At 44.2% G+C, this 27632-nt stretch overlaps 1 protein-coding gene across 2 annotated transcripts in view; it reads right to left on the bottom strand.

Annotated features, from left to right (window-relative positions):
- Positions 1-505: 505 nt before the first annotated feature.
- CP (ceruloplasmin) overlaps positions 506-27632 on the bottom strand; it is a 31695-nt gene continuing 4568 nt past the window's right edge. Inside the window, exons 3-19 of one of the 2 annotated variants that reach the window (XM_033150419.1) lie at positions 25228-25440; positions 22165-22335; positions 20866-21120; positions 19239-19404; positions 17190-17329; positions 15168-15308; positions 14852-15063; positions 13650-13800; positions 12314-12526; positions 10857-11064; positions 8817-8956; positions 8082-8210; positions 7239-7345; positions 6229-6448; positions 5372-5511; positions 4245-4408; positions 506-574 (exon numbers count right to left, since the gene is read on the bottom strand). In XM_033150419.1, coding sequence (XP_033006310.1) covers positions 541-574; positions 4245-4408; positions 5372-5511; positions 6229-6448; positions 7239-7345; positions 8082-8210; positions 8817-8956; positions 10857-11064; positions 12314-12526; positions 13650-13800; positions 14852-15063; positions 15168-15308; positions 17190-17329; positions 19239-19404; positions 20866-21120; positions 22165-22335; positions 25228-25440 — 2804 coding nt within the window. In that variant the 3' untranslated portion in view covers positions 506-540. Of the gene's footprint in view, positions 575-3401; positions 3714-4244; positions 4409-5371; positions 5512-6228; positions 6449-7238; positions 7346-8081; positions 8211-8816; positions 8957-10856; positions 11065-12313; positions 12527-13649; positions 13801-14851; positions 15064-15167; positions 15309-17189; positions 17330-19238; positions 19405-20865; positions 21121-22164; positions 22336-25227; positions 25441-27632 lie in introns of those variants that run through there. The other variant, XM_033150418.1, reaches the window with a different exon arrangement.

A 27632-nucleotide genomic window follows, 5' to 3' on the forward strand; every position in this document is an offset into this window, starting at 1 on the left:
GGTAACAGTGGTGAATGAAGGGTTCAGTCCTCAGTTTGGATCAAACAGCTCATGTTTGAATCAAAACCTACTCATCATCCCCATATTGGGTGACAGTATCTTCAGAGGTTTCAAAAACTGTGTAGTTTGGAACACTTTGGTCTGCCATCTTGTTTCAAAAGGGCATCCGGTTCCCAAGCAAAAGATAAAAACTGGCTCCTCCATCTTTGGAATTGCCATTCCAAACTTGGGTGCAATCTCTCTCGTTGTGTCAGAAAGCAGACATTTAATGAACAAGTTTCCAAATATATATATAATAGATATGCTCGAAGTGCCATGAACCTTCACATTTGGTTTATTTTTAGAGAGGGCAATGACAATAATTTCTTTAGTGGAACATCTATGAAACGAGTAGTCCTTTTGTTTGAAAATTCTATTACAGTATGTTCAGCAGGGATTTTAAAAAGCCACTTGGCCTGTTCAACATCAGTTTCCATCGTGTCATTGAAGATCAGGGTTTTTTTCCCCCCCAAGGCCTTTCAGATATGAGAGAAGTGTAGCTCATGGCACCACCTTCACTTGCCCTCTGTCAACCCTGTAAAATGATAAAAAGAATGTAAGAATAGCCCTGCTGGGTCAGGCTAATGGCCCATCTAGTCCATCATTGTGTTCTCACGGTGACCAATCAAATGCCTATGCAAAACCTGCAAGCAGGACCCAGGCACAAGAGTGTTCTACCCTGCTATGGCTTCCAGCAACTGGTATTCAGAGGCATTACTGCATCTGACCATAAATTCCAAATGGGATTGTGAATTCATGCTTGGTTCGAATAAATGCATATTTTAATTTCTATTATATATTTTTAAAAGTCGTTTGTCGGCTCAGTATGCATTTAAACATCTCTGAAGATACAACCAAGCTTTGAATTATGGTTCCAGAGACAGGTTTTTTTTTTTTTTGTCTGTCTGGATACAATTGGATGCCGTTTTTAATCAAGATGATGGACGGAACCTTTCAGAACAGTAATCTGCACTGATTTTTTTATTTGAGTTCCTGAGCAGTATCAAGTATGAGGCTGCTAGGGTCCATTTCACTTGTAAGGTATTATCAGGTAGGGGTGTGTGGGTGTATAAAATATATAGGTGTATTATTGGTTTTGTAATGTATACAGGCAAAACGACAAACTGCTGAGAAGTAAGCTTTGTTGTGTTTATTGTTGTTGGGAAACAAGGGTGGGATGCAACAACTAAAACACAATACTAAAAACAATGTAAAACAACTTATAATCAAAAAAACAAAGTGGGTCCTTCTATTCTTTAAACTAGAAAGACATTAAAATTGGGTGGCATATCCAACTAATTTTAGATATTAATAAACCTATTTGCACAGAAAGTAAGTCCAGATTCAAATTGCAGCCACCTTGGCTGCAACAGGATAATGGGAACAGGAAGGTTAAGGTCTCCACTGTCCATCCCCACAAGGGAGTAGGAATTTGATTTGATTATTTTTTTAAAAGAATTCTATACAACCACTCATTGGAAATGCCCGGGGTGGTTCATGACAACATATAATGATAATTGTTACTATTATTACTATTTCAGTGGATTTCTTACCTGCCCTTCACTATAGGTTTCCAGGGTGACTTACAGCTTACAGCAATTTAAAATTCAAAATGGTTTAAAACAAATCACAGTCACGGGTAACTTCTCATGAAAATAACATATTTTTAAAGTAAAAAAAACCACAAGAAGAAAACCAGCCAATTCTACTAAAGTCTTGGCATTAATAACCAGCAAGTGCCTGGGCAAATAAAAAAGTCTTTAGCATGTGTTTTCACAAATGGTGCCGTGACTAAAAAGGCCCTGCCCTTGGTTGCCACAAGATGAATCTCAGCAGGCTGTGGTAGAGCCAAATGGGCCTCATTCAAATAATATATGGGCAGGGCTATATGGGAGAAAGTATTCCTTGAGGTATTCAGATCCCTACTTGTTTACGGCTTCAAGGCAAGAAAAGCAGCTTAAAGTTGGCTCTGCAGCATATTGGCAGCCTGCACAGTTCTTTCATAGGTTCATGGTAGTGAGACACTGCATTCGGCTGTAGCGGAACGAACCTTAAAGATAGCCCCACGGAAAGCACATTACAGCAGTCCAAGCCTGAGGTTACCAACACATGGCTTACTGTGCCCAATGCTATCCAATGTCCAGAAACAGCAGGAACCAGTGCTGGCAAGGTATGTGTGAGACGGAAGCTCATGTGTGTCAGACTAATTGTGTCACCCTTAGCTGTGACAAATCTCATAACTTTACCCACTGGGAAGGACAGGAATACAAATCCACAGGACTGGTGTCCCTCAACTGCTGTAGAACAATCCCTGATAACTCTAGACAATTCTTTCCAACTAACCCACTTTCTTCCTTTGATGTGTAGGACAGAAATGCTATAGGTGTGCAGGAAAAAAACCCTCTTTTTTCTCCCAGTCCCCTGCCTTTAGTATTCAACAGTCCTAGAAATGCACACTTCAAACCTAGTGCAAAACAGAGCTCCCCAAGATATTTAATGCCACCAGCAGTGTGCTGCAAAAACTCTATAGCTCTGAAAAAGGGGGACACCTCTACCACTTTAGAAACCCTGGCAGGACACCTGCTTAGACACATTTGTTCTATACAGAGCTTTAGCTGGAGCTATAGAATCTAATAGATATTATGAAATTTGAAATATTTAACGGTTGCAGAAATTGTATGTTACAAAGGTGTTGGCGTATGCTTGAGGGCATGCTGCTTTGTGGCTCGATTAGAGCTGCATAGGGAGGGAGCATGCATTTGGGCAACATGCGTTTATAAGCATAGTTAAGCCAATGGGTGTGCAGTGGGGTATTTAGGAATGTATTAACAGAGAACTGACTCTGTATTGTAAGCATTTGGGAAAGCAGGTGTGGTGTTGAATGTGTGTGTGTGTGTGCATGTATATACTGTGCTTTTACATTATTAAGGCACTTGCAAATCTCTCAAGAGGTGCTGTTAATTAATATAAATAAATAAATAAATAAATAAATAAATAAATAATTTATTATTTATACCCCGCCCATCTGGCTGGGTTTCCCCAGCCACTCTGGGTGGCTGCCAGCAAATATTAAAATACAATAATTCATCAAATATTAAAAGCTTCCCTGTTAAACTATGCTATACTTGCCTGGATTCAAGCTACTTTAAACCAGCAGCAATTATAGCTTCACTTTTCTTTGGGGGGGGGGGAGGGAGAAATGCATGCTGTCTAATAACAACTGGGTGAGTGAGATGTACACGTCAACAGAAGTGAGATTCAAAATGAGAGAGTGAATATAGCTTGGATTTTGTCCCCTACCGCACCCCCAACTAAGGCTGGCAACACACACTATTCATAGAAAAAAGAACCGAAAAAGTCTTGAGTAGATTGGCTGTGTTTTATTTAGCGTGTGCGTTGCTTAAATGTCGTTGCTGGCATTTCCCCCTACCACGGTTTTATTTATAGCATCTATAAACGTAGCACAATGGAAGAGATTAGCAGGTGAATCCTTTCCTGGTGTGGAAATAAGCAATGGAAAAAAATAGGCTCAGGGGATGTTAAAAAGTTCATGGGTAGGAACTTGAGTGGCAGATGGAAGCAGCAGCACTTGGCGGAGTCATAGAAATGCTACACAAAGCAACAGAATCATGGAGGTGAGGTAGAGGGTGGGATCCTTGCTGCTGGATTTATTTCTGAAAAGAGAGGAAGTAACGCCACTTGAAGAATGCAACAGTTGGGTATATGTGGTCACTGTTAATGGGGGGGGGCGGGGAGCAGATCTTAAGCTTCGTCTGCTGTAGGTTGATATCGTTAGTTTGTCTGTTGTTATCCTTAGCTCCATCTATCATGGTCTATCCTGCCTTACTCACCCAATGGGCTCAGCTGCCACTGAGTCAGCCTCAATTGTGCAGCTGGCAGAAGATAACATCAGTTAGCTCTTCTGATGTGGGGAGCAGCACAAGATTGCTGTAGCTCAGGGATGTGGAGTCTTTCTAAGCTGACGGTTTAATTTCCCCACCCTTCACGGGCTACATTTTGACGGGTTACGATGGTGTCAGGTGAACTTCTGTTTTGCCCTGAGGTCTTCAGAAGCCCCTTCCCAAATTCTATTTTGCACAGCTCGTTGAAGCACCCTTGCAGCCTCCTTCCCATAAATCTCCCTACTTACTGGTAGGCCTCGCAAGTGCAACGTATTTCCTCGAACACAATTGGTGACTGCTTACCTTTGTTCTGGGAGCACAGTGTAGGTGGTCTCCATGCCAGCATGGATGTGGTCGGTCACATGACAGTGCAATAACCAAGTCCCAGGATACTTGGGCAACATTTCAACAGTTTGAAAAGTCCCAGGAAACAGATCAAAGACATCGGCCCGGTAGGTTCTGGTGTTCTTTTAGGGCAAGCACAAAAAACAACCACCTTACATCAGTAAACATTTTTGCAGTGTCTTTGAAGCAATTCATTGGAAGACATAAAATAAAATGAGTTAAGGATATTGTGGCAGAACTTTGAATGTCTTTGTACTGGAAACTTATATAATTGGAACAAAAATGCCGGCAACTTAATTTTTTAAAAAATAAGTGAGAGCCATCTATGCCTACTTTCGCTTTATTGCACGAGGTAGAATTTTGTTTCAGTTTATAACTATTTGAAATTTGCACTTCTCTGAATTTTGCAATGCAGTTCTTTACCCAAGTAATGTGTGCAAATATGTGTATGTTAAAGTAAAGTGTGCATTAAAATGCATATATTGGTGAAAATAACAAGCAAAAACGCATTATATTATGGGGAATTGCTTTGTAAAAATGTGTATATTAGGCAACATTGCATACAAAAAGGAGAAATTTACACTAAATGCAAATTTTCATGAGGACCTTAATTATTATTATAATTATTATAATTTTACCATTTATACCCCAAACCATCTGACTGGGTTACCCCAACCATTTCAACATATTGATGTCTAAATGTGAAGAACTAAACTTAACAATGGAAACAGAGAGAAACAAAACACAACAGATTTGCCCATCCCTCATTTTTCCAGAATTCTTTGGGGGAAGTCATGTGCTTTAAACGCCTGCTGTGGATCTGCCCAAACCCACTCTTGCCCTATTCCCAAACAAACCACCAATGCGTCCTTGTTGCTTGCCACTGACAACATTACATCAGGTAAGAAGATGGCAGGCAATATTGTCAGCTGAAAGCTGTGCTGGTCAGAATAGAAAACACTGGGGCAGTTGGGCATAAAGCAGGTTTGTATATTCAGTTGACTAAGAACATTCTCCAAAAAAAAACACATTATCTTTCCTCCAACACTAGGTTTAAAATTAAAGGCAGGAACCAATCATCTTACCTTATAGTCGAAGCTGTGGCCGTGGAAATGTGCTGTGTGCATATCCACTTCGTTCCCCATCCCCATTAAGTACCAGCTGACTTTATCTCCAACGTGCATTGTAAGGCCATGCAAGTTTCCAAACAGCTTTCCGTTAATGGCTAAGGAAAGAGAAGTTTATCATGAAGGAAAAAATCTCTTCGACAGAACATGTGGATTTCAGTACAAAGAAGCCAATGGTAGGGCTGGTCCTCAAATGCGCTCTGCCTACTGAATTACAGGAGGCCATCCGTGAAGGAAACAAAGCGAGCAGGGTGTTTGGAGCCCAGCATCCAAAAGAGAAAAGGACCCAAGAGCTGCAATAGAATCATAGAATCATAGAGTTGGAAGAGACCACAAGGGCCATCCAGTCCAACCCCCTGCCAAGCAGGAAACACCATCAAAGCATTCCTGACAGATGGCTGTCAAGCCTCTGCTTAAAGACCTCCAAAGAAGGAGACTCCACCACACTCCTTGGCAGCAAATTCCACTGTCCAACAGCTCTCACTGTCAGGAAGTTCTTCCTAATGTTTAGGTGGAATCTTCTTTCTTGTAGTTTGAATCCATTGCCCCGTGTCCGCTTCTCTGGAGCAGCAGAAAACAACCTTTCACCCTCCTCTATATGACATCCTTTTATATATTTGAACATGGCTATCATATCACCCCTTAACCTTCTCTTCTCCAGGCTAAACATACCCAGCTCCCTAAGCTGTTCCTCATAATACAACCCTATGCCATACAGTTTGGCATGTATGTGGCAAATGTAATGAACACAGAATGTCTGATTAATGACTGGCAATTGTGGGTGTTGGAAATATGCCACCGCCTTAGAAACGTACCGTGCATTTTATTGCTTTCGATAAACTCCTCGTCTTCTTTGTTCACACCTTCTGGGTTGACAGAGTAAGTGTTGATATTTTCATCCAAGTACCAAGACATGTTTTCGTCAAACACCAAAAAAAGAACATTAAATCGCATAGGCTGTGCAGATGTGGAAAGTAAGGGTACATGCTCCCTGCGACAGACTAACAGTGTCCCAATTAATCCACTGTAGAGGTCCTAAAAGAAAAAAAGAAAAAAAAGGATATAATTACCTATTGCCGTTACTAAAATAATGGGGGTGGGGAAATAGCATCTGACAAAATATTGGCCCATATCAAGTGCTTGGGATAAGTTTAAGCTTCTGGGAGGCTGGCCAAGGGGCTGCTGGATCCTGCAGATATCCTTCACAGATGGAGACCTCTGGAAGTCTCCTTCTAAAGGCCTCCTACTTGCAGCAGTGGAAAGCTCTGCTGCTACCACTCCTTAGTCATATCTGGAAACCAAGGAGGGAGGAATCTGCCCCACAACCTTCTAACCCTGGTTGGTGTGGGCCTGACAAGGCTTCGGAAATGGCAGCTCCACCACCATGGCCCCATATTTTTTCTGGCCTACGTTGCTATATATTTAAAAGGTTAGATCCAGTTTTATGTTAGTCACATTTAGGTCCCATTGAGATCAATGAGATTTAAATCATGACTAAATTTTCAGATTAATTTAAATGGGACCTAAGTGTGACTAACCTAGTCTGGATCCAACCCCTTCTATACACATCCATTATAGATGAAAGTTGGCTTGCCACTTCCAAACAAAGTAATTTGAAAACCTCTACATTTTCCTCCCGCCGCCCTTAAAAGCTCTGCTTCCAGAAACACCAGATTACACGGGGCCAATTGTCTCCATCAAGATTTCAACAAAGTCAGATGAGTCGTCGTTTAGTAAGGAATGAAACCAATGTAGGGGGGCTGGTGAAGAAGTGTTCTGTGCCCAGGAAAGGGAATGGATTTGGTAACAGCCATTCAAAACACACCTTAACTTTATCCACAGTTGAGTAATATGCCCAAGGGATACAGTCGGAATCCCCTTCCCCAGGACCAGATCTCTGTGGTATTTTCCAAACATACTCTCTTACTGCACCTGTATGAAACAGATATTTAAAATAGATAAAATCATGCATAGCATGGAGAAAGGGGAATAGAGGAAACTTTTGCCTCACTCTCTCATAACACTAAAACTTAAGGGCATCCAATGAGGCTGTCCCTCTGCCCACATCGGCAGGGAAGCCCTGGCAGTGAGGAGCACCCCAGTGCACCCATCCAAATCACAAGTGGGTGGAAGCTACTACTGATGGCATCCCTGATGGTGGGTGACAGGCAGAAAGCCCCCAAAAGCAGCATTTCATGGCCAGGACTGGATCCTGTGCTGACTCTGTTCCCACCATGTGACAAGAATGCGCCTCCTCCAGGCCTGTGTACTGCAGTAGCCTGAAAACTGGTGTAGCACAGGGATATTTTTTCTGCTCTCCACCTTCTGCCCTGGCTGGTGTGAGCAGTTGGGCTGGGGGCGCAGAACTGCCTGCACTGGTGGCCTAGGGTTAGGATTGTGTCCTATGATGAGAGACACAAGATAGGCATTATTGGTGGTTGCACACCCTTCCCCTTCAGATTCACCAACGCTAAATCATATCATCTTCCAAACGTTTTTGCATAAAATTGAACAGAAGGAATTAAGTCCTTTCACCAGCTCCACATTTTCTGCTTCTTTCATCCTATTATTATTATTATTATCATCATCATCATCCCCATTCTACAGACCTTGAGGCAAGGAAAACAAGATTTTAAAAAGTGAGAGGAATAACGAATGAGACTCTTACCTGAACTGGTTTCGGCTGCTTCCACAAAGTCAGTTTTCACTCCTTGTGCATGAATAGAATAAGGTCTGGAGGCCATGTTTTTAAAAATAATTGTGATTTCATCCCCAACATTTGCAACAAGTAGTGGACCTTGGAGAGATTAAAAACAAATATGTTCTCTAAGGCACAGCATTAAAGGAAATTCCAAAGTGCTTTGGAAAACAAAACTGCAAAGGCTGATCAGTGCAAAGGAAACCTATAGACACTTAAGGCTCAAATTAAATTGCTAGGGCTCTTAAGCACTTAACAGTGTACTTAAATTCAAGTGACTTTAATTCCCTGTTTAGGGAAGCTTTTAATGTGTGATATTTTAATGTATTTGATTTTTGTTGGAAGCTGCCCAGAGTGGCTGGGGAAATCCAGCCAGATGGGCGGGGTACAAATAATAAATATTATTATTATTATTCGTAGTAGTAGTAGTAAGCAGGTTTATTTTTTTCTGGATTAAATCCAGTGTTAAGTCTTAAACTTTATCTACAATGTCATTGATCTGGTTCAAGCATAATGCTAACCCACAGTTTAATACAGTGATGAGGAACTTGTGGCCCTGCAGATGCAGCACATAAAAAAAGAAGTGCTGATTGTGACGTACAGAAGCTGCTGCCTCCTCTCATCCTTACTTGACTCACACGGCAAAATTCAGTTCATGCCAATATAACGTTCAATAGCTGTTCTTGCCATTTATAAAGCCAGTACCTAGAATTCCCAGGTGCTCTTTTTCTTCCTTCCTTTCTTTGGCGGTGCTGAATGATTTGTCAGTATATTCTCGATAAACAACCTTCTTGTATTTTGACCCAATGAACTTATCATTTTTATTTAAGAATGGATTCCCTGGGCTGAAGGGGGGAAAAGTGAAGGATACATTTGAATATAATTACCAATAAAGTTAAGAAGCACTGGTCAAAAGCTCCAGGCATCATTTAGCTGCAAATGTGAAATTGTGTTTTACACAAACACACAGGCCGCTCTCCATCCTCCAACCAGGTAGGCAAAAGAAGAAGAAGAAGAGTTTGGATTTGATATCCCGCTTTTCACTACCCGAAGGAGTCTCAAAGCGGCTAACATTCTCCTTTCCCTTCCTCCCTCACAACAAACACTCTGTGAGGTGAGTGAGGCTGAGAGACTTCAAAGAAGTGTGACTAGCCCAAGGTCACCCAGCAGCTGCATGTGGAGGAGCGGAGACGCGAACCCAGTTCACCAGATTACGAGTCTTTCACTCTTAACCGCTACACCACACTGGCTCTCAAAAGGCATTATCAGAGTTCAAGGACGAATTTCAGTCAGGCAAAAACACAAAAGGAGAGTGCAAATTCCTGAGGACTAGATAGACAGGCTTTGAGAGCCACCTTTGGTCACTGGGCCTAAGATCCCCCGCCCTTGAGTTAAAGGAAGGAACTCATGGGATGCCATTCTGCTTATGGCTGGTTGGCATCTCCATGTTATGGTTAGGAAAGGGGAGCACAGTGTGACTGTGTGTGAGGTGTCTTGCCCCATCTACTTTGGGGATTGGCCCCATCCATTGCTGGAAAGTTGGCCGGGACAATTTCCACTATGATAAGTTCCCCACCACCCTTGCCCTGGGACACGCCTGCAGAACAAGACTGAAGCTCAGGAGGGAGCAAACACAGGGAATATCTGCTCCATGTCTGACTTTCCAGAGGACCAGTTTACCTGAGAGGTCCCGATCTTGGCCTCCAGCAGGCCTACCTGACCTGTTAAATTGCATCCACACTATCTCAGTAAGTCATGTCAGAAAAGTCCATAGCTATTCTGGAGCAATAATCCATCTCCCTGTGATGAGAGTTTAACCAGAGACTGGTAGACATAAGTGCCTGCAGCTCCGTGCTTAAAAGCAAGGGTTGCGTTGCATGAGTCATTGCATGCCTGGCCAGGTTTAGAAGATCTTACAACTCCAACCGTTTCTGACCACTGTTCATGTATCTGAATTGTATCCAGTTGGAGAAGGCTGCTTTACAGAATGGCAGACCTTATCAGCAAAACAGTGGGTGGAAACTTAAATAGAGGAATAAAGGTAAACTTAAAATCCTGTTGCATCTTAAGTGCTTTGGTATTGTAAGACTCTAGGTCTTGAGTCAACAATGCCCATTACTACTCTCTGCGAATGTGGCTTTGTGTTAATCAAAGGGTTTGTCTGTCCTCGGAGATGATATAGAGATGTGTTGTGCCAGTCCTAATTTTTTTTTGCATTCTACATCAAAAAGAAACTCATCTCTTGTGCATTCATGAAATAATCCACACAGGGAAGCTGGAAGCAGGAAAAAAAATGTTCCCTATGAAATCTGCATGAAATGTATATTTCATAGTAGCATCACCAACATGAGTAGATAAATAGGTACCACTGCAGCGGGAAGGTAAACAGCATTTCCTCACGCTCTATTATCACCACTGCCTGATTATTGTTTGCTATGCATTCATTACATTTTACATTTAAATATGGGAGAGAAGTATTGTTTTATTTCTCCCACCATTCCTCCAAAGAGCTTAAGGATATCCTTAAGGTGCATCCTTGCACCTTTAATTCTCACAATAAATTTGTGAGGTAGGTTAGGCTAACAGCTGGTGACTAGGCTGATGAAGATTTCGACTTGGGTCTCACCAAGCCTAGTCCAACCACTTGGGATCCATGTATCCATGCCTGCTACAAAAGGATGGAAAGGAAAAGTGAGCAATCTCAGATATGCTTTTCTAGGAATTTATTGTTTGCTCTGGCCTTACCTTTCATTATGGAAGTGATGCCTCTCCTGCTCCCAGGTCCTGTTGGGGGAATAGTCCCATTCTATTTCTACTGCTGCAATGTAATAGGTCTTTTCATGGGTATATACCTCATTATCCTCTGGTGATGAAGCACACTTCCTCACTTCATAGTTTTGTCTCATACCCCCTGTGAAATGATCTGTAGTCATGCAGGCCACTTCAAATACCCCTGGAGAAACAAAGCAAACAAATGAAACCAACCAAGCACGCCTAGGAAATGTGATGGTCTGGCCCTCGTTAGGCTACGTACGCATCAAGCATTTGAAAAAGCAAAGGATCCTGGAAACCCTTCAGAGCTACAGTCCCTAACACCCTTAGCAAACTATAGTCTCTTGCAGCAAAAACAACAAAGCGTATTGTGGAGTGTTAAAGACTAAAACACTTATTATGTTATCAGCTTTCCTGAAATGGGTGTCCCGAGCTCGAGATGTGTACTATATAAATTGGTCAAGATGAAGAAGCAGGTCAAGTGGAATATTTTTCAAATTAACACATTGAGGATTCAGAGACAAGTATAATTTTTAAAAAAAATAAATAAACCAGCTATCTTTTTGTCCCAAGCAAAGGGTCACACCAGGGGTCAGCAAACTTTTTCAGCAGGGTGCTGATCCACTGTCCCTCAGACCTTGTGGGGGGCCGGACTATATTTTCAGGGGGGGGGAATGAACGAATTCTTATGCCCCACAAATAACCCAAAGATGCATTTTAAATAAAAGCACACATTCTACTCATGTAAAAACACGGTGATTCCCAGACCGTTCGTGGGCCAGATTTAGAAGGCGATTGGGCTGGATCCAGCCCCGGGCCTTAGTTTGCCTACCCATGGGTCACACTCAACAGGAAAGAGAAGGACCAGGATACCATTTACTCATTACACAATTGAAGGTTCTCAAGAGAAGGATAAAAGAGAGAAAAACCAACTCCAAACATGCTCCACTAATTCTTTACTAATTCTTAGCATTTCCAACAGGAGTGCGCACTAGACCACCTCCTAGACTTGAGCTAGAGCAGGGGTTTCCCAAGCTTTTTACACATATGGCCCACTTGAGAAAGCTGAAAATTGCCAAGGCCCACCAGTCACAAAATGGTGGTGCAGAGGTAGAGCCAACCAGTGTTGGATGGAGGCAGAGTTTTGCACAATCAGCTAGCAGTTACTGGTATAATTTTCCATTGATATCTAACCCCGCTTTGGAAATTGCTCAACTCTGCCACAGAAATTTCATTGGGGTGAGAGTTCCATAGTTCAGTTTTCTTCAAACTAAGTACAGGACTAAGGAGAGATGGCGACTCGGTTTCCCCCTTTTAGAAATAATTTGCTGGTCCAGAGACTGTAAACTGAGAAGTTCATATAACCAAATGTATGGCTGGGATGTCTAGGCAAGAGTTTAAAATTAGTGAGTACAATTGTCGTTATTCACCTTCTGAGTCAAGCTTCATAAGAGCTGTGAGAGAGCTATGTGGAAAGAGATTAGCTGTATCCTTTCTTGCTCCTTTAGTCAAAAAGGTATTTCCTGAAAAATGTATTCCATGAATGTCAACCTCTGAACCCAAGCCAATCAAATGCCACGAAACGGTGTCTCCACTACACATCTGAAGGCCTTCCTGGTTTCCATACATGTATCCATTTAAGGCTGCAAAAGAAGGGTACAAATTGATGCTTAAACACATTCAGTGTCAAAATCCCACAACTAACATAATATAGTTCAATAGCAAAAAGGAAAGATGCATATTATGTGCTTACAGTTTTTGCAAATTAAACAAGCCATCATCTTCCATCTATTTGAAATACTTAATAACACATGTAGTCCAATCCTATGTATCTTTATTCAGACATAAATTGCACTCTGCTAATAGGGCTTACATCTAATTAAACATGCATCTATACACATATTTGCTGTCTTATCTGGATTCTGCTCCAAGTCACACAGGAGTGAATCATAGAATCTTAGGGTTGGATTCAGCTAAGTCCTACTCAGACTCACTGGAATTAATGAATCTAACAACATAAGGAAAGCCAGTTGGATCAGGTCAATTGCCCATCTGGTCCAGCATCATGTTCCACAATGGCCACAGGAAACCCATAAGCAGGATCCAACCACAACAGCATTCTTCCTTCCTGTGGTTTCCAGCAACTAATATTCAGAAGTGTTGCTTCCTCTGACTGCAGCCAATATGGCTAGTATTCACTGATAGCTCTCTCCTCTGTGAATTTGCCTAATCCTCTGTTAGAGCCATCCAAGTTGGTGACCATCACTGCTTCCTGTGGGAGTGAGTGCCATAGTTTATGCGCTGCATGAAAAATTATTTCATGGAACAGTGGCTTCTTGATTTCTCCTATTGCCCAAGGAAAGAGAGAATGTTAAGACTGCAATCTCATTCCCCATTACTCGCTGAGAAACACAGAGCAATTCCAAGTATAGAAATTCTAACTAAACTCCTTTCAGGAGGAATTTTACTAATGCCACACTTTGCTGGCTAAGATCCTGGTGACTGGATCATGTGACTGAGCACAAGCAAGGTTGGAAATAGGCACAAGTCTCTCCTTATTCCACCTCTGCCATGCCCCCAGAATGCCCATTTTGGGGACTTGCACCTATGTAAGGACGAGATGGTTGGACAGTGTTCTCGAAGCTACCAACATGAGTCTGACCAAACTGCGGGAGGCAATGGAAGACAGGAGTGCCTGGCGTGCTGTGGTCCATGAGAGAATTTGCCTTCATCATTTCAATAAACAAAACAAAACGGTAAACTTACAATGCATCTTGTTGGATTCCTGGAAATCTTCATCCTCCTTATTAATCTGCGTAGGATTTCCTACAGATAGCGCAATATTGTCATCCAGATACCAGCTCAGGTTCTCATCAAATACTGTGGCGAGGAGGAAAAACTCCTTGTCTACATTTTTCTGTGGAAAAGAGCAAGTGCAAAAGTGTGGGGGTGGGGGACACATGTGGGAAAACGCTATTAAATTGGCTGGGGCTAGCTATCTGTAAAACAACGTGCAGCTCCTTATCCAAGTAATGAAACATCCTTACAAACGCTTTTCTAGTTCTGGGGTGCTCTTTTTCAAATCACCCAGCAAATGACTTCCTATGCTGCTGGAGATTAGAAAGTCAGGGCTCACCCACACATCTGCTTGCCGCTTTCCCTCAGGAAAACTCACTGTTTACCGCTGAACTGGAGCAAACATCAATTGAGTCTTCTATGTATAGGAGCCAACTCCTAGGGGATAAGGTCCCTTTGCCCCCCACCCCCAATAAAATATAGGAGGCTGACCCCCCCTAAGTTGATGGGCACTGTCATTCAAATGGTGTGGGTGTGCATCTTGTGATCTGTCGGGGAGGGGGCTTACCTGAGAGCCCCCAATATTTTATTTAAGTTGGCACCCCTGGTGTTTGCTCCAACTAAAGAAAGTGCTGAAGAAAATGTTTTCTGGAGGAAAGCAGTGGGGCAAAGGCAATGAGTCAATGTGATGCCCACAGACACCAGTGTCCCCCCAGTATGGCACCCAAGAAAGGTCTCAGTAAATATCTCCTCAAAATTAAATAAATCCCTGCTCACCTCCTGTTTTCACTGGCTCAGTCTCTTCTACATAGAACACGTCTCCTTAAAAATGACCACACACCATTCGATGCCAGGATTTGATGCCTACCCTCTCTTCTGCTCCTCTGTTCAGAAGAAAAGCACTTCTATCTATGAGGGAGCATGGTGGCGGCTGATGTAGGTGCCTTTCTCCCATTGGTGGTGGGGCTGATGGGGTGGGGAGAAGTATGCCCACACCATTTTGTCTTTAAGATGTGGCAGCCATTATGCTATGGTCTGACAACAGCCATTTTGTAGGCTAACGTGCTATGCCTCCAAAGCAGCCATTTTGTGACTAAAACACACCATAGTTTCTCAAAATCCCAAAAAGGTCGGTGATGCAAAGAGGAGGATTTCAATTCTTCCTGCATTACCTGTTTCCCTGAAGGAAGCAGTGATCCTTTCCTGCACACCAAGAATGGGCCCACTAGGCCTGAGCTGCTGTCCTTGATTGAATCCGATGCTGAATAATAAATCCAAGTAAGGCAATCTGGATCTTCCGGAGTAGGACCCACGTTTTCAGGAACCTCCCACTCATACGTGAATTTCTCTCCAGGATTCACATGTGAAGATGGGCTTGCAGGTCCTACATTAAGTTCATAATCAAGAAAGAAATGCCCTTAAGTAGTTGTACCATAGGAAGCATGTTAAGAAAGTTGGTTTACCTCCTCCAATGGATGCAATATTCACCTCCAGAGATGGTGTTGTAGAAGGCACCCTCGTTGTCTTTGTTGTAGCTCAGCCCATGCATCTGAATGCTGAAAGGGTGTGTTGCCCTGTTTAGAAACGTCACCTGGATGGTCTCACCAACTTCTGCCCTCATGACAGGTCCTAGTTAAAAATCACACAAACCCAACAACACAAATTAAAACTATTTTATCTTAATCATGGTTGCAGCTCAAACACACTTGCCTCCCAGTGTGGTGTAGTGGTTAAGAGCAGTAGACTCATTATCTGGGGAACCGGCTTCGCGTCTCCGCTCCTCCACATGCAACTGCTGGGTGACCTTGGGCTAGTCACATTTATTTGAAGTCTCTCAGCCCCACTCACCTCACAGAGTGTTTGTTGTGGGGAAAGGAGAATGTTAGCCGCTTTGAGACTCCTTCGGGTAGTGAAAAGCGGGATATCAAATCCAAACTCCTCCTCCTCCTCCTCTTCTTCTTCTTCTTCTTCTTCTCCCAGCAAAAGCACATGAATAAGGTGTGGTACAAAGCTTGTATGGAGATGTGGCTTAGGAAGGGTCCCAAGCATCATCTGGCAAGCTGCTGTCATGACCCCACCCTGCCATGGAAACATCTTGGTGGGAATGGTCAGACGGGAAGGAAGAGGTCAAGGAACTGCAGGAATCTGACCCATGGGAGGAGCCCAATGGAGTGGGAGGTGATCAACAGGACCTGGTGGAGGACTTTGGCCCCAGGGAGAGGTCCAGCAGATCAGTAGGTGGTGACCTAGACCCGGGAGAAGGGCCAAATGGGTTTTCAGGAAAATGGCCTGCCTCAATGTCATTGGGGTATCCCAGCCAGTCAATGTGGTGCCCCTGGCAGCGCCCTCTGACAACATAGATTTACTGTCCTCAGGGGAGGCACAGAGGGATAAACCTGACCGTGAGTCAGCCCTATCGTCTCTACCTCCATCACCAAAAATGCAGGAGTGACTGCACTGGTGTGAACAGACTCCACATGCCCAGCCTACTTGCTTTCCCAGAGTGGAAAAACACTATAGATAAGTCAGAACTTAAGATCATTTTTTTTAAGGGAAAAGAAATCCTATGGGAAATGTTGTTTTAAACAATTCCTGCTCTCTGACACCATCTGGTGTTACATGTTTAAAATACATTCAATTCGTTGTTTCTTTACTAATGTAGCTGAGTCCCCAGTTCTGAGTCTTCAGACCTCAACCACATGAAGGAAAGTGCCCACCCTGCTCTTCGAAGGGAATACTCAAAGAGTGCGTCAAATGTTGTGTCAATGTCTTTTTTCTACCTATCTGCCATGCTTCCTGACTTGGTAACCAGTAACCCCACTTAAGTTTGGGTGCTGTAGTGAATTTTGGAATAAAACTTTTAATGCTAACAACTGACTCAAGAGCCTGAGCACAGGGTCCTTGAATGGGAGCCATGACAGTGGCATTTTGACTCTGGGCATGATGTTCCCTCATCCAGTATACCTGAAGGAGCGTCTCCACCCCCATCATTCTGCCCGGACACTGAGGTCCAGTGCCGAGGGCCTTCTGGAGGTTCCCTCGCTATGAGAAGCCAAGTTACAGGGAACCAGGCAGAGGGCCTTCTCGGTAGTGGCACCCACCCTGTGGAACACCCTCCCACCAGATGTCAAAGAGAAAAACAACTAGCAGACTTTTAGAAGACATCTGAAGGCAGCCCTGCTTAGGGAAGCTTTTAGTGTTTAATATATTATTGCATTTAATATTCTGTTGGAAGCCGCCCAGAGTGGCTGGGGAAACCCAGCCAGATGGGCAGGGTATAAATAATAATAATAATAATTATTATTATTATTATTATTCCGCACTCCTGCATTAAATGACTGTTTCAGTTTCTTTAGCGTCAAGTCTGCTTTGCAGTAATCAGACAACAAACTAGTGACACCATTACTTTTACCTCTCAAAAGGTGTGCTGTCTTCAGCCATGAAAGACTCAGCCTAGGAAACTGAAAATCCCCTCTGCTTTTGATTGTCAGAGGCTAAAAATTGTCTTACCTAAAAGCCCAAGGTGTTCTTCACTAGGGAGCCTCTTCCGGCGCTGTGAAAAGTCACTGCTGGTATACTCAAAGAAAAGAGCTTTTTTGTAAGATCCACCAATCCTTTGTTCGCTTTTTTCAAAAAATGTCTTGGACTCCCTGTGCAGCAACACAAATTATTTTCAAGAGCTGCATTCAGGTAACGGCAAAGAGAAAGACATTCTGCACCATACTAAAATTGTTCAGTCTTCATCTCATCCTAATTTCTTCTGTTGTTTGGCTTTGAATGGCATAACTTGGAATCAAAGTGATTTGGACGGTAGGACTCCACCTGGAGGCCCAAATGATCAGGCTTACTGGCAGCATGGAAGAACTACAATGAAGGGATTTTAAAGGAGCAAAAGGTAACAACATTTGCTTCCACACAGGGAATTTGCTATGGACTAGCCACACTTCCATTCACTGACTCTTTACATGACATTCTGAATAATTTTTTTTAAAAAATCAATGGACTAGCTGCACAATTTCCCCTCTTGTGCTGCTGTTCCGGCTAGTCATGACCTGTGTAGATTGCTCTACAGTGGTGCCCCGCTAGACGAATGCCTCGCTAGACAAAAAACTCGCTAGACGAAGGCATTCGTCTAGCGGAAGGCTGCCCCGCTAGACGAAAAAGTCTATGGGGCTGCCTTGCAAGATGAAAAATTTTCGTCTTTTTTTTCCGTTTTGCGTAGCGCGGCTGTCATTGCCGCTCCGCAAGACGAAAAACCCGCTAGACGAACATTTTCGCAGAACGAATTATTTTCGTCTAGCAGGGCACCACTGTATTTCCTAGATTGCTGGTGACATTCCCTTCCCTGTCTCTCCTCTCTAGGAATCATTTCTATCACGTTAACCTTCCTCTTTCCAAATCGCATCACCTTTGCAGTAAATGGCCTCAACTGTGGCAGCAAAGAAGGAGAAGAGCCTACCAGATTCTCACATTCCACACCCTCCGACAAGTCCAGACCTAAAGCCAGGATGTGCGTCTTCTGGGTCACGTGACCAACAAGAAAGCACAGAGCTCAAAAAAACGGAGTGTCCCAATTTAATTGGGGCACTTGAGGGGTATGATGTTCCCATCCACCACTGAGGCAACTGATAGGTAAAGGTAAACATAAACGTTAAGGACCCCTGGGCAGTTAAGTCCAGTCAAAGGCAACTATGGGGTTGCAGCGCTCATCTCGCATTCAGGCCAAAGGAGCCGGCGTTTGTCCACAGACAGCTTTCTGGGTCATGTGGCCAGCATGACTATACCGCGTCTGGCACAACAAAACACTGTGACGGAAACCAGAGCAAATAGAAACGTTGTTTACCTTCCTGCCACAGTGTTACCTACTTATCTACTTGCACTGGCGTGCTTTCGAACTGCTAGGTTGGCAGGAACGGGGACAGAGCAACGGGAGCTCACCCCATCATGGGGATTCAAACCGCCGACCTTCTGATCGGCAAGCTCAAGAGGCTCAGTGGTTTCGACCATAGCGCCACCCGTGTCCCTGAAGCAACTGATATACACAAGGCAAAGGGTAGGGCTAGGGCAGGGACCCCTCTTATATTAATGGGCCTCCCCATAGCTGCAGCAATGGGAACCCAAGAACAGCTGGGAGCTGCCATTTTAATTTCCCACAATACCAAAGAGTGCCTAATGTAGTGTCATGCCTTGTAATTGTAATTGAAGCTCACAAGCCTAGCTGCATGATGTTGAGAACCCAAGGTAAGTATAAGCCCTGGTGGGTCCTCTGGGGGCACTGGATCCACAGCAGCTGCCCTAGGATGCCAGGGGCTGGTACCAGACCTGGGCCAGATCTTCTTGTGCAGACTTGGCTCTATCCTTCCCTCCTTGCTAAAAAAATTTATGAACATACGAACAAATGAAAGGCGCTGCTGGATTGGACTGCTCCACACACCCCTCCTAGACAGCTGCTTACTAAGATAGAACAGCTCTGCTGGTGAGCGCATTGGAAGCACACTTTTCCCCCCCATGCAATCATCTGGCTGCTGTTTGCTTGATAGCTTAAAAGGCAATACTTACTCATCCAGAATTAATGGTTCCCCCGTGAAGTTATTTATTCCAGATGGGCCATAGTTCCACACATGTTCCTCTGCTGCAATGTAATAGTGCCTTGCTATGGTGCTCTTCTTGGGAGAGGGGATATGGCTATTACAATTTTTTACCTCAAAAATGGCCTGCATGCCGCCTGAAGAAAAGAAAGACAGAACACATGGCATTAGAATACTTCAAATTCTGTGAATATCTGCAAACAGATAAAATACTCCTTAAAGTTAAAGGTTTGTTTCAGTGAGCCCAGACCCATATCTCCTCATGAAGAATCATCTTAACATGAAGCACTGCAATAGCTATGAGCATCCACTTGCTTGTGTTGATCAGCAAGAGTCTGCAGCAGCTTTCTACAACCTGGTGGTCTCCAGATTTTTTTGACCACAACTCCCAACATCCCCAGGAAGCAGCTGTCCTGGCTTAGACTGACGGGAGACGTAATCAAAAGCATCTGGGAGCCACAAGATTGGAGAAGCCTGTCTTTCATGTTTTATCAGAACCTTATAATTTTATTCAGTATATCTGAGCAGCTCAGTTAAGCAAATTTGGTAAAGAGAGTGACATGAATTGCTCCCTAGTTGCAGACTTGTTTTCACCTGTTCAATTCCTCCTGAAAGCAATGAAATGTCATCAAGGGCCCATCACTCTCAAGGGGACTTCCTATATTGGATTTAAAGCATGCAGCGACAAAGAGCCCCATTTGTGGAGCGTCACCAGCCAGCTGTTTCAGGCTGTATTGCCTGTTTTTTCCAGAGATCAGAAGGTCGGCAGTTTGAATCCCTGCGACGGTGTGAGCTTCCGTTGCTCGGTCCCAGCTCCTGCCCACCTAGCAGTTCGAAAGCACGTCAAAGTGCAAGTAGATAAATAGGTACCGCTCTGGTGGGAACGTAAACGGCGTTTCCGTGCGCTGCTCTGGTTCGCCAGAAGCGGCTTTGTCATGCTGGCCACATGACCCGGAAGATGTATGCCAGCTCCCTCGGCCAGTAATGTGAGATGAGCGCCGCAACCCCAGAGTCGGACATGACGACCTAATGATCAGGGGTCCCTTTACCTTTACTTTTAAAAGTCAGAGACACCTTTTACAGGAACAGAGGCAGCAACCTTGTAAAGGATTCTGCGGGGCTGTGGATTCTGTAGACCCATGATCCAACCCATGTCATGGTCTGCCCAGATCTGATTAATTGCAATTTGAGTTTGATGAATTCCTTCCCAATCCCCAACCACACCCACTGCTGGCATGTGGGCCCCAGTGGGTTGGTCAAGGATGAAGCTGGCGCTTTGAACAAAAAAGGGAGCTACCCCAGATTTACAGATATGGGAAAACTTTGGGCTTCCAGATGTTGCTGAACTACAATGCACACCAGCTCTATCAAGCATGGCTAATCCCCAGGGATAATGGGAGCCTGTAGTTCAGCAAAATCTGGAAGGCCAGAGGTTCTCCAACCCTGATGTAAAGTCTCTGTCCTTTTGCCTGACTCAATCTTACTACTTTCTTAAGGAGTGAACCCTATGCTGAGAACACACCTTTCAGAACCTTGAAAATATTTATAATTATTTGGTATGCAAAAAGAAACCCAGAGAGAGTGCCCTTTGTTTGTACCTTCTATGTGATCATTGACTTGACAGCTAAGCAGCCACTGCCCTTTGTTCTTTGGCACCATGAGAGCATCCACGAAGGTAGCTGGGAAGAGGCTGACCGTGTCAATTCGATGGTTCCTTTCTGTCAAGACTTGCCCATGGAAATAGGCTGAATGGATATCGGCTTCATTACCCATTCCAAAAAGATACCACTTCACATTTTCTTCCGCACACATTGTGACATTGGGAAGATACCCATACATATATCCATTGATTGCTTTAAAAGGAAAAGTTAAAAGATTATTTCAAACTACCATGGTGCCCCCCCAAAAAACTGAGTATATTCAAATTAATATGTTAGCAATATCTATTTACGGATTGCAGCGGCACAAATTGAATTGAACCAGCAAAAGTTAATTAACCAAAGGCATTTTTTAAAAGCCAGGTCTTCAATAACTGCCTGAAGAAGCATTGTGATGGGGAACTCACTTAGCAAGGCCCTACCCCTGGTTGACACCATCCTCACCTCCTGAGACTGATGGTTTTGGAACAAATGGAAAAAGGCCATTCCATAAGTACCCAGGTCTCAAACCATTCATGGCTTTAAAGGTTAACACCAGCATCTTGGATTTAGCATACAAAAAACAAAACAAAAAAACCTCGCCATCAATCATGATGAGGTGGAATCAGCAAAACTCTACCTCTGAAACAGGCTTTCTTTTTGCAGAACCCACTTTAGATCTAGAACACTGATGTCGTAGATTTCACTTAATTGATTATTATACCTAATATATTGACCCCAGGCATGACATGAGAAGTTGGTGTTGTTGCACACCTGCCAATAGCTCAGAGATTTATAAGGGCCCATCACCAATCAGCCCTTGCTGGTCTGGGTCTGTTAGTGGAAACTTGCAAGAGACCCACTGAATTTTGATGCCCACTCTATATCTTGTACTTGTTTTTAGAATCTTCAGAGTGACTAACTTGGGGCATTTAAGCAGTCTGTCATTCAGCTACTGATCAGCTACTTAGCTTCTGAACAGGTGCCATATATATATTTTAAAAAAAACCGTACAGTCTAGAGTAACACATACACCATAGATATTTGTGTGGAGCAATATAAAAACGATTCACTATGGCAGAAGCATCTATGTTCAGGGATAGTATACCTCTTGATTGCCTGTTGCTGTGGATAACTTTCAATATCTTGCCTAAGTTGTGAATATCTATGGAACTTACATGTAATGTTATGCGCACACATACATGTTGCAAAGAAGGTTCTTAAAAGGATGAAACAATTTGTTCTGAAAGGTAATCTTACAGTGCATTTTATTGCTCTCTTGGAAGTCCTCATTCTTGTCAACTTTGTCAGGTTCAGTGCAGTATTTCTTGATATTCTCATTTAAGTACCAGCTGAAGTTTTCGTCCATCACAGCAAACATCAGGACGAATTCTCGATCGACATCCTTATCTTTTCCACCCTGCAGTGTACCTAAGGAAAACAAAGGACACATTTTGCACATTTACCTGCTGAAATTCTTGTCTCCCAGCTATTCGTTACCAGAAAAATGCCCACCAGTGGTGTATGATGGGGAGGCCAACCCATTTTCTGCTACAGTGTCTGAAAATGCAGCTCTTTTGTTTTTCTCCATGTGCATGAATAGTAGGCATTCACTCAGGTGGGAAAGTGCCAAGAGGGACATATGGGGTTATTTATTTGAAATATTTTATAGCAAACCCTTCAATGTGAAATAAAAATGTTCAAGGCAGCTATAAAACACACACACACACACACACACACACACACGTTAAAGATATTGGCTAAAACACACCCTAAATCAGGGGTCTGCAACCTTTAAGACAAAAAGAGCCACTTGGACCCGTTTCCGAAGGGGAGAAAAAACTGGGAGCCGCAAAACCATTGCGACATTTAAAACAAATATAACACTGCATATATTGTTTCTTACCTTAAGTCAAAGGGCAATTCTAAAATGCAGCAGGGTGACTTTTAAAACATGAAGTTTTTTACCCACCAAAAATGTTGACCTCCAACATGTGGGCCACTGCCCAACACGGATGCAAGTACCAAGTATAGACCCAGAAGCTCATAGCACAATTTAGACAGGTAATGAAGAGCAGGTAATGAAGGCAAAATGGCAAAATATCACGAAACGCTCCCCCCCCCCAGCCAAACAACAAGCACTGTATTAAAGGAACCGTCCGTACGCCTGACGCTGCAGGGGCAAATCTAGAAGGGGAAATCCAACCCCCCAGAATACTTCCGCCCCATGAACAGCACTGCCGCCGCTGCTAGAATGCTCTCGCCCCACGGCCAGCCCTATTGGCCAGCAGAGGGGCTGGGCAAGGCAGCTGAGAGGGGCTGAAGCAGGGGGCTGATCACGTCCCCCCTAAAGGCGCGGGAAAACATTCCTTCAGAATGGATAAAACCCTTCGACTGAAACATGGGAAGGGGGATGCCCTCTTCTAGGGGGGGCAGGGGGGCCCTGGGCCGCTGCCCCCCCGTCGGTACGCCCATGCTCGGGCCCCTTTCGCCACACTGCTTAAGGGAAGTCTCCTGCGCGCCCCCGAAACAGAGCCCGGGACCGGTCGTCCCCTGAGCTTTTTCCCGCGCCATCATCCGGCCGGCGACTCCGGAGCAGAAGGAAGAGCCAAAGGCCCAGTAGCAAGGGGGTCCTCCTCACCTCCTCTGGCACCGCCCGCCCCCGGGGGCCTCTTCCACTTTTTAAAAAGAGGGCTTCCTCCTCGCCCTCACCCGCCGCCCCTGGCCCAGCCCGCAGCTGCCTCCTTACCTTGTCGAGTCGTCACGCCTCGTCGAATCGCAGCAGCCAAACACAGGAGGGAAACTGCTGCGGTCTGCTGCTGTGCCTGCGCTGGCACAAAACGAGGCACGCATGAGCAGCACAGCTGCCGGCAAGGTAGAGAAGTGGGTGGGCGCAGGCGGGCCAGCAGTGCGGCACAGCACCCCTACATTTTGGCACTAAATGCACTGGCCCTGCCTGGAGCCGCGGCAAAGGTGTCAAAGAGCCGCATGCGGCTCCGGAGCCGCGGGTTGCAGACCCCCGCCCTAAATGGATCAGCAACATCAAACAAATCTAAAATCACAAAACTAGAACTTGAGACCATCAAATGAACCGGAATGGTGGTGGGACTAGATGGGATTTTCTGATCAAATAAGGCTCTTTTCCAGTTCTGAGATGCAGCCTTATGTTCTTGGATGTGATGTTGCTATTGAAAAGGAATTTCCCCCAGTGGTCACCCACTCTCTATATCTAAAGGTCTCCAAAGACAATCTCAACATTTGGGCAAGTTCCCGTGGGAGTGATGGTCCTTTAGATTCCCAGATCCTAAGCTGTACAGGTCTTGAAAGGATTAAACCAAAACCTTTGAACTGTGATCAGAAACAGACCAGCAGACAGTACAGAGCAGACCAGCAGCCAGCTGTTTAAGAACAGGTGAGATGTGTTTTAGGGTTGCCATATTTTGAAGAGCAAAAAAAGAGGATGCTATGACGACCATTCAAAGCAAATAAATGCAATTTGTCCCAAATTTTATTGCTGAAAAAAGAGGACACATGGCAACCCTAATGTGTTTGCTGGTCAACTATCAAGGAGTGTTGTTGTTGTTGTTGTTGTTGTTTTAACCAATTAAAGTTTCCAAATAGTTCAAATAATCTCTAAAGGCAACCCCTCATGCAGTGAATAGCAGCTGAGTCATCTGGAGGTTTCTACAGTATGAATAACAGTGGTCAGTCTATTGCTATCCAGGACAGTTAGGTTGGGTGCAACAGCTGATGAAATGTTTAGAAACCACACACACACACAAACACACACAACAGATATGGAGGAACTATCAGAGAACGGAAGATGACAAACACACACACACTGCAATTGTGAGAAAGAGGCTTGTGTAAGATGTTTGTGTGTTTGAAGAACCATAAGAAGCAGCAGTTTGGGGACAGAGAGAAAGAGAGGCAGGAAGAAACAGAGTTGGTTGTTGGCTATAGAAACATCAGAGGATGCTGGGCGACTCTGTCTGCAGATCTGATGTGAAGCAGTGGGTTCCGCTTGGCAGGAACACACATCCTGTTTGCTTCCACCTACTCTCTGCTTGTATATTAATAAACAAAGTCATGACCTTCCAGTGCTCTCTCCTTCAAAGGAAACCAAAACCTGTGTTGCATTTGCTCCTTGAAGCTACTCACCTCTCAGAGAAATGAGGAGCACATGTGACTCACACAGATAAACTTCAGATAAAATCTCAGCAACACAACTCATGAACTGCAAACAGATAAGATTCTCTGACTCTCGTTTCTTGAGGGGGGGGGAGGGAAACAGCACTCTGTCGTTTTCCATATTTCCCTTACCTTTCTTACAAATGAGCAGAGGTCCAACAAGCCCAGAAGCAACATCCTTTGGGGCATCTATATGTGAGTGATAAATTCTGGTCACACAGTTATTATCACCTGCTGCTGGACCATGATCTTCAGTTACCTCCCATCTATACACATACTGTTCTCCTGGTTGCACGGCATCATCTTTCTTTTGCAAACCTGAGGTGTTGTCAGGATAAAATGCGCCTAGGAAATGCAACAAATAGTGAACGTGGTGTTATATATCACAATACTGGTATAAGTGCCTCTGTGTCCAGGTCAGCTGTCTACCAGCTCCTTTGGGTAAACCGGCTGAGACCCTACCTGCTCGCGGACTGTCTCACCAGAGTGGGGCATGCTCTGGTTATCTCCTGCTTGGACTACTGCAATGCACTCTACGTGGAGCTACCTTTGCAGGTGACCCGGAAACTACAATTAATCCAGAATGTGGAGGCTAGACAGGTGACTGGGAGTGGCCGCTGAGACCATATAACACTGGTCCTAAAAAAACCTACTTGGCTCCCAGTATGTTTCCGAGTACAATTAAAAGTGTTGGTGCTGACCTTTAAAGCCACTTCACTAACATATGCAGTTTGTGTCCACTTGCCCCTAATATATGCCTGTTTGTGCACATTTCTTGGTTGGAGAATTGTATTGCAAAATAATTATAATAATATAATAAGAATTTATTATTTATACCCTGCCCATCTGGCCGGGTTTCCCCAGCCACTCTGGGCAGCTTCCAGCAGAATATTAAAAACATGATAAAACATCAAACACTAAAAAACTTCCCTAAACAGGACTGCCTTCAGATGTCTTCTAAAAGTCAGATAGTTGTTTATTTCCTTGACATCTGATGGGAGGGCATTCCACAGGGCAGGCATCACTTCTGTGTGGTTCCTTGTAACCTCACTTCTCACAGTGAGGGAACCGCCAAAAGGCCCTCGGAGCTGGACCTCAGTGTCTGGGATGAACGATGGGGGTGGAGACACTTCTTCAGGTATACTGGGCCAAGGCTGTTTAGGGCTTTCAAGGTCAGCATCAACACTTTGAATTGTGCTCAGAAACGTACTGGGAGCAAAGAAGCATGAATTTTGAAGGACAGCTGCCCCTCAGTTCACATATTGAGTTGTAGCCAATTAAGTTCAACCAATTGCAAGTATTGGACCTAAGGTAGTCATGTCCATTAATTTCAGTGGGTCTCCTCTGTGTATGACTATCATTGGGCACAATCCATTACCTAGGCAAAATGCAGTTTAGGACTCATTCACATTTCCTTTTGTGCCATGTTTCTAGACACAGGTTCAGATTTAACATAACTGCTCTATTCCGAACTTAAAAATGGAAAGCGTAATTAGCTGGTGCTCAACAAAAGAGGTTTAAAGACTGTCTCAGGGCAAATCTAAAAAAAATGTAGTATAAACACCAACAATTGGGAAACACACTGGCCTGCGAGCGCTCCAACTGGAGAAGCCTTTACCAAAGGTGTCATGGGCTTTGAAGACACTCGAAGTCAGGACAAAAGGGAGAAACGTGCTAAGAGGAAGGCACGCTTGGCAAATCCACACCGTGATCAACTCCCACCCAGGAACTAATGTCCCCACTGTGGAAGGACGTGCAGATCCAGAATTGGCCTCCACAGTCACTTACAGACTCATTGTTAAAACTGTGTTTATGGAAGACAATCTTACTCAGCTACGAGTGATCACCAAAGAAGAAGAAGACAGATTTGAGTGGTGGGTTTTTTGTTTTTTGTCCCATCGCTTTCCCTGGGAAAACAAACATTTTACTGCTGAATCGGAACAAACAGCAATTGGGTTTTCTGCAGATTGGCATTCGCTCTGATCCAGGGGTATAACCTGGGTTTCCCTGGGGGAAGCTCTGGAGGGGGGAAAAACTGCTCGGACACAGACTTGGGAAACTCAGACCTTTGCCTAGAAAGCACAGAGCAAAGTTAAGTGTGGCTGAGCAGGTTGGGATTAAAATGTGAAGCAAACGAATTTCTCCCGCATCTCAAATTTGAAGGTGGTGGGGGGAGGAAGCAGATTTCCTGATTGCAGAAAAAGAACCCTACACCCATAGGTAAGGTAAAAGGTAAAGGACCCCTGGACAGTTAAGTCCTGTCAAAGACAACTATTGGGTTGCAGTGCTCATCTCGCTTTCAGGCCGAGGGAGCCGACGTTTGTCCACCGACAGCTTTCCAGGTCATGTGGCCAGCATGACTAAACCACTACTGGTGCACAGACGACCGTGATGGAAACCAGAGCGAACGGAAACACCGTTTACCTCCCGCCACAGCAGTACCTATTTATCTACTTGCATTGGCATGCTTTCGAACTGCTGGGTTGGCAGGAGCTGGGACAGGGCAATGGGAGCTCGCCCCATCACGGGGATTTGAA

The sequence above is a fragment of the Lacerta agilis genome, chromosome 5 (genome assembly GCF_009819535.1).
Source record: "Lacerta agilis isolate rLacAgi1 chromosome 5, rLacAgi1.pri, whole genome shotgun sequence".
NCBI classification, from domain to species: Eukaryota; Metazoa; Chordata; class Lepidosauria; order Squamata; family Lacertidae; genus Lacerta; species Lacerta agilis.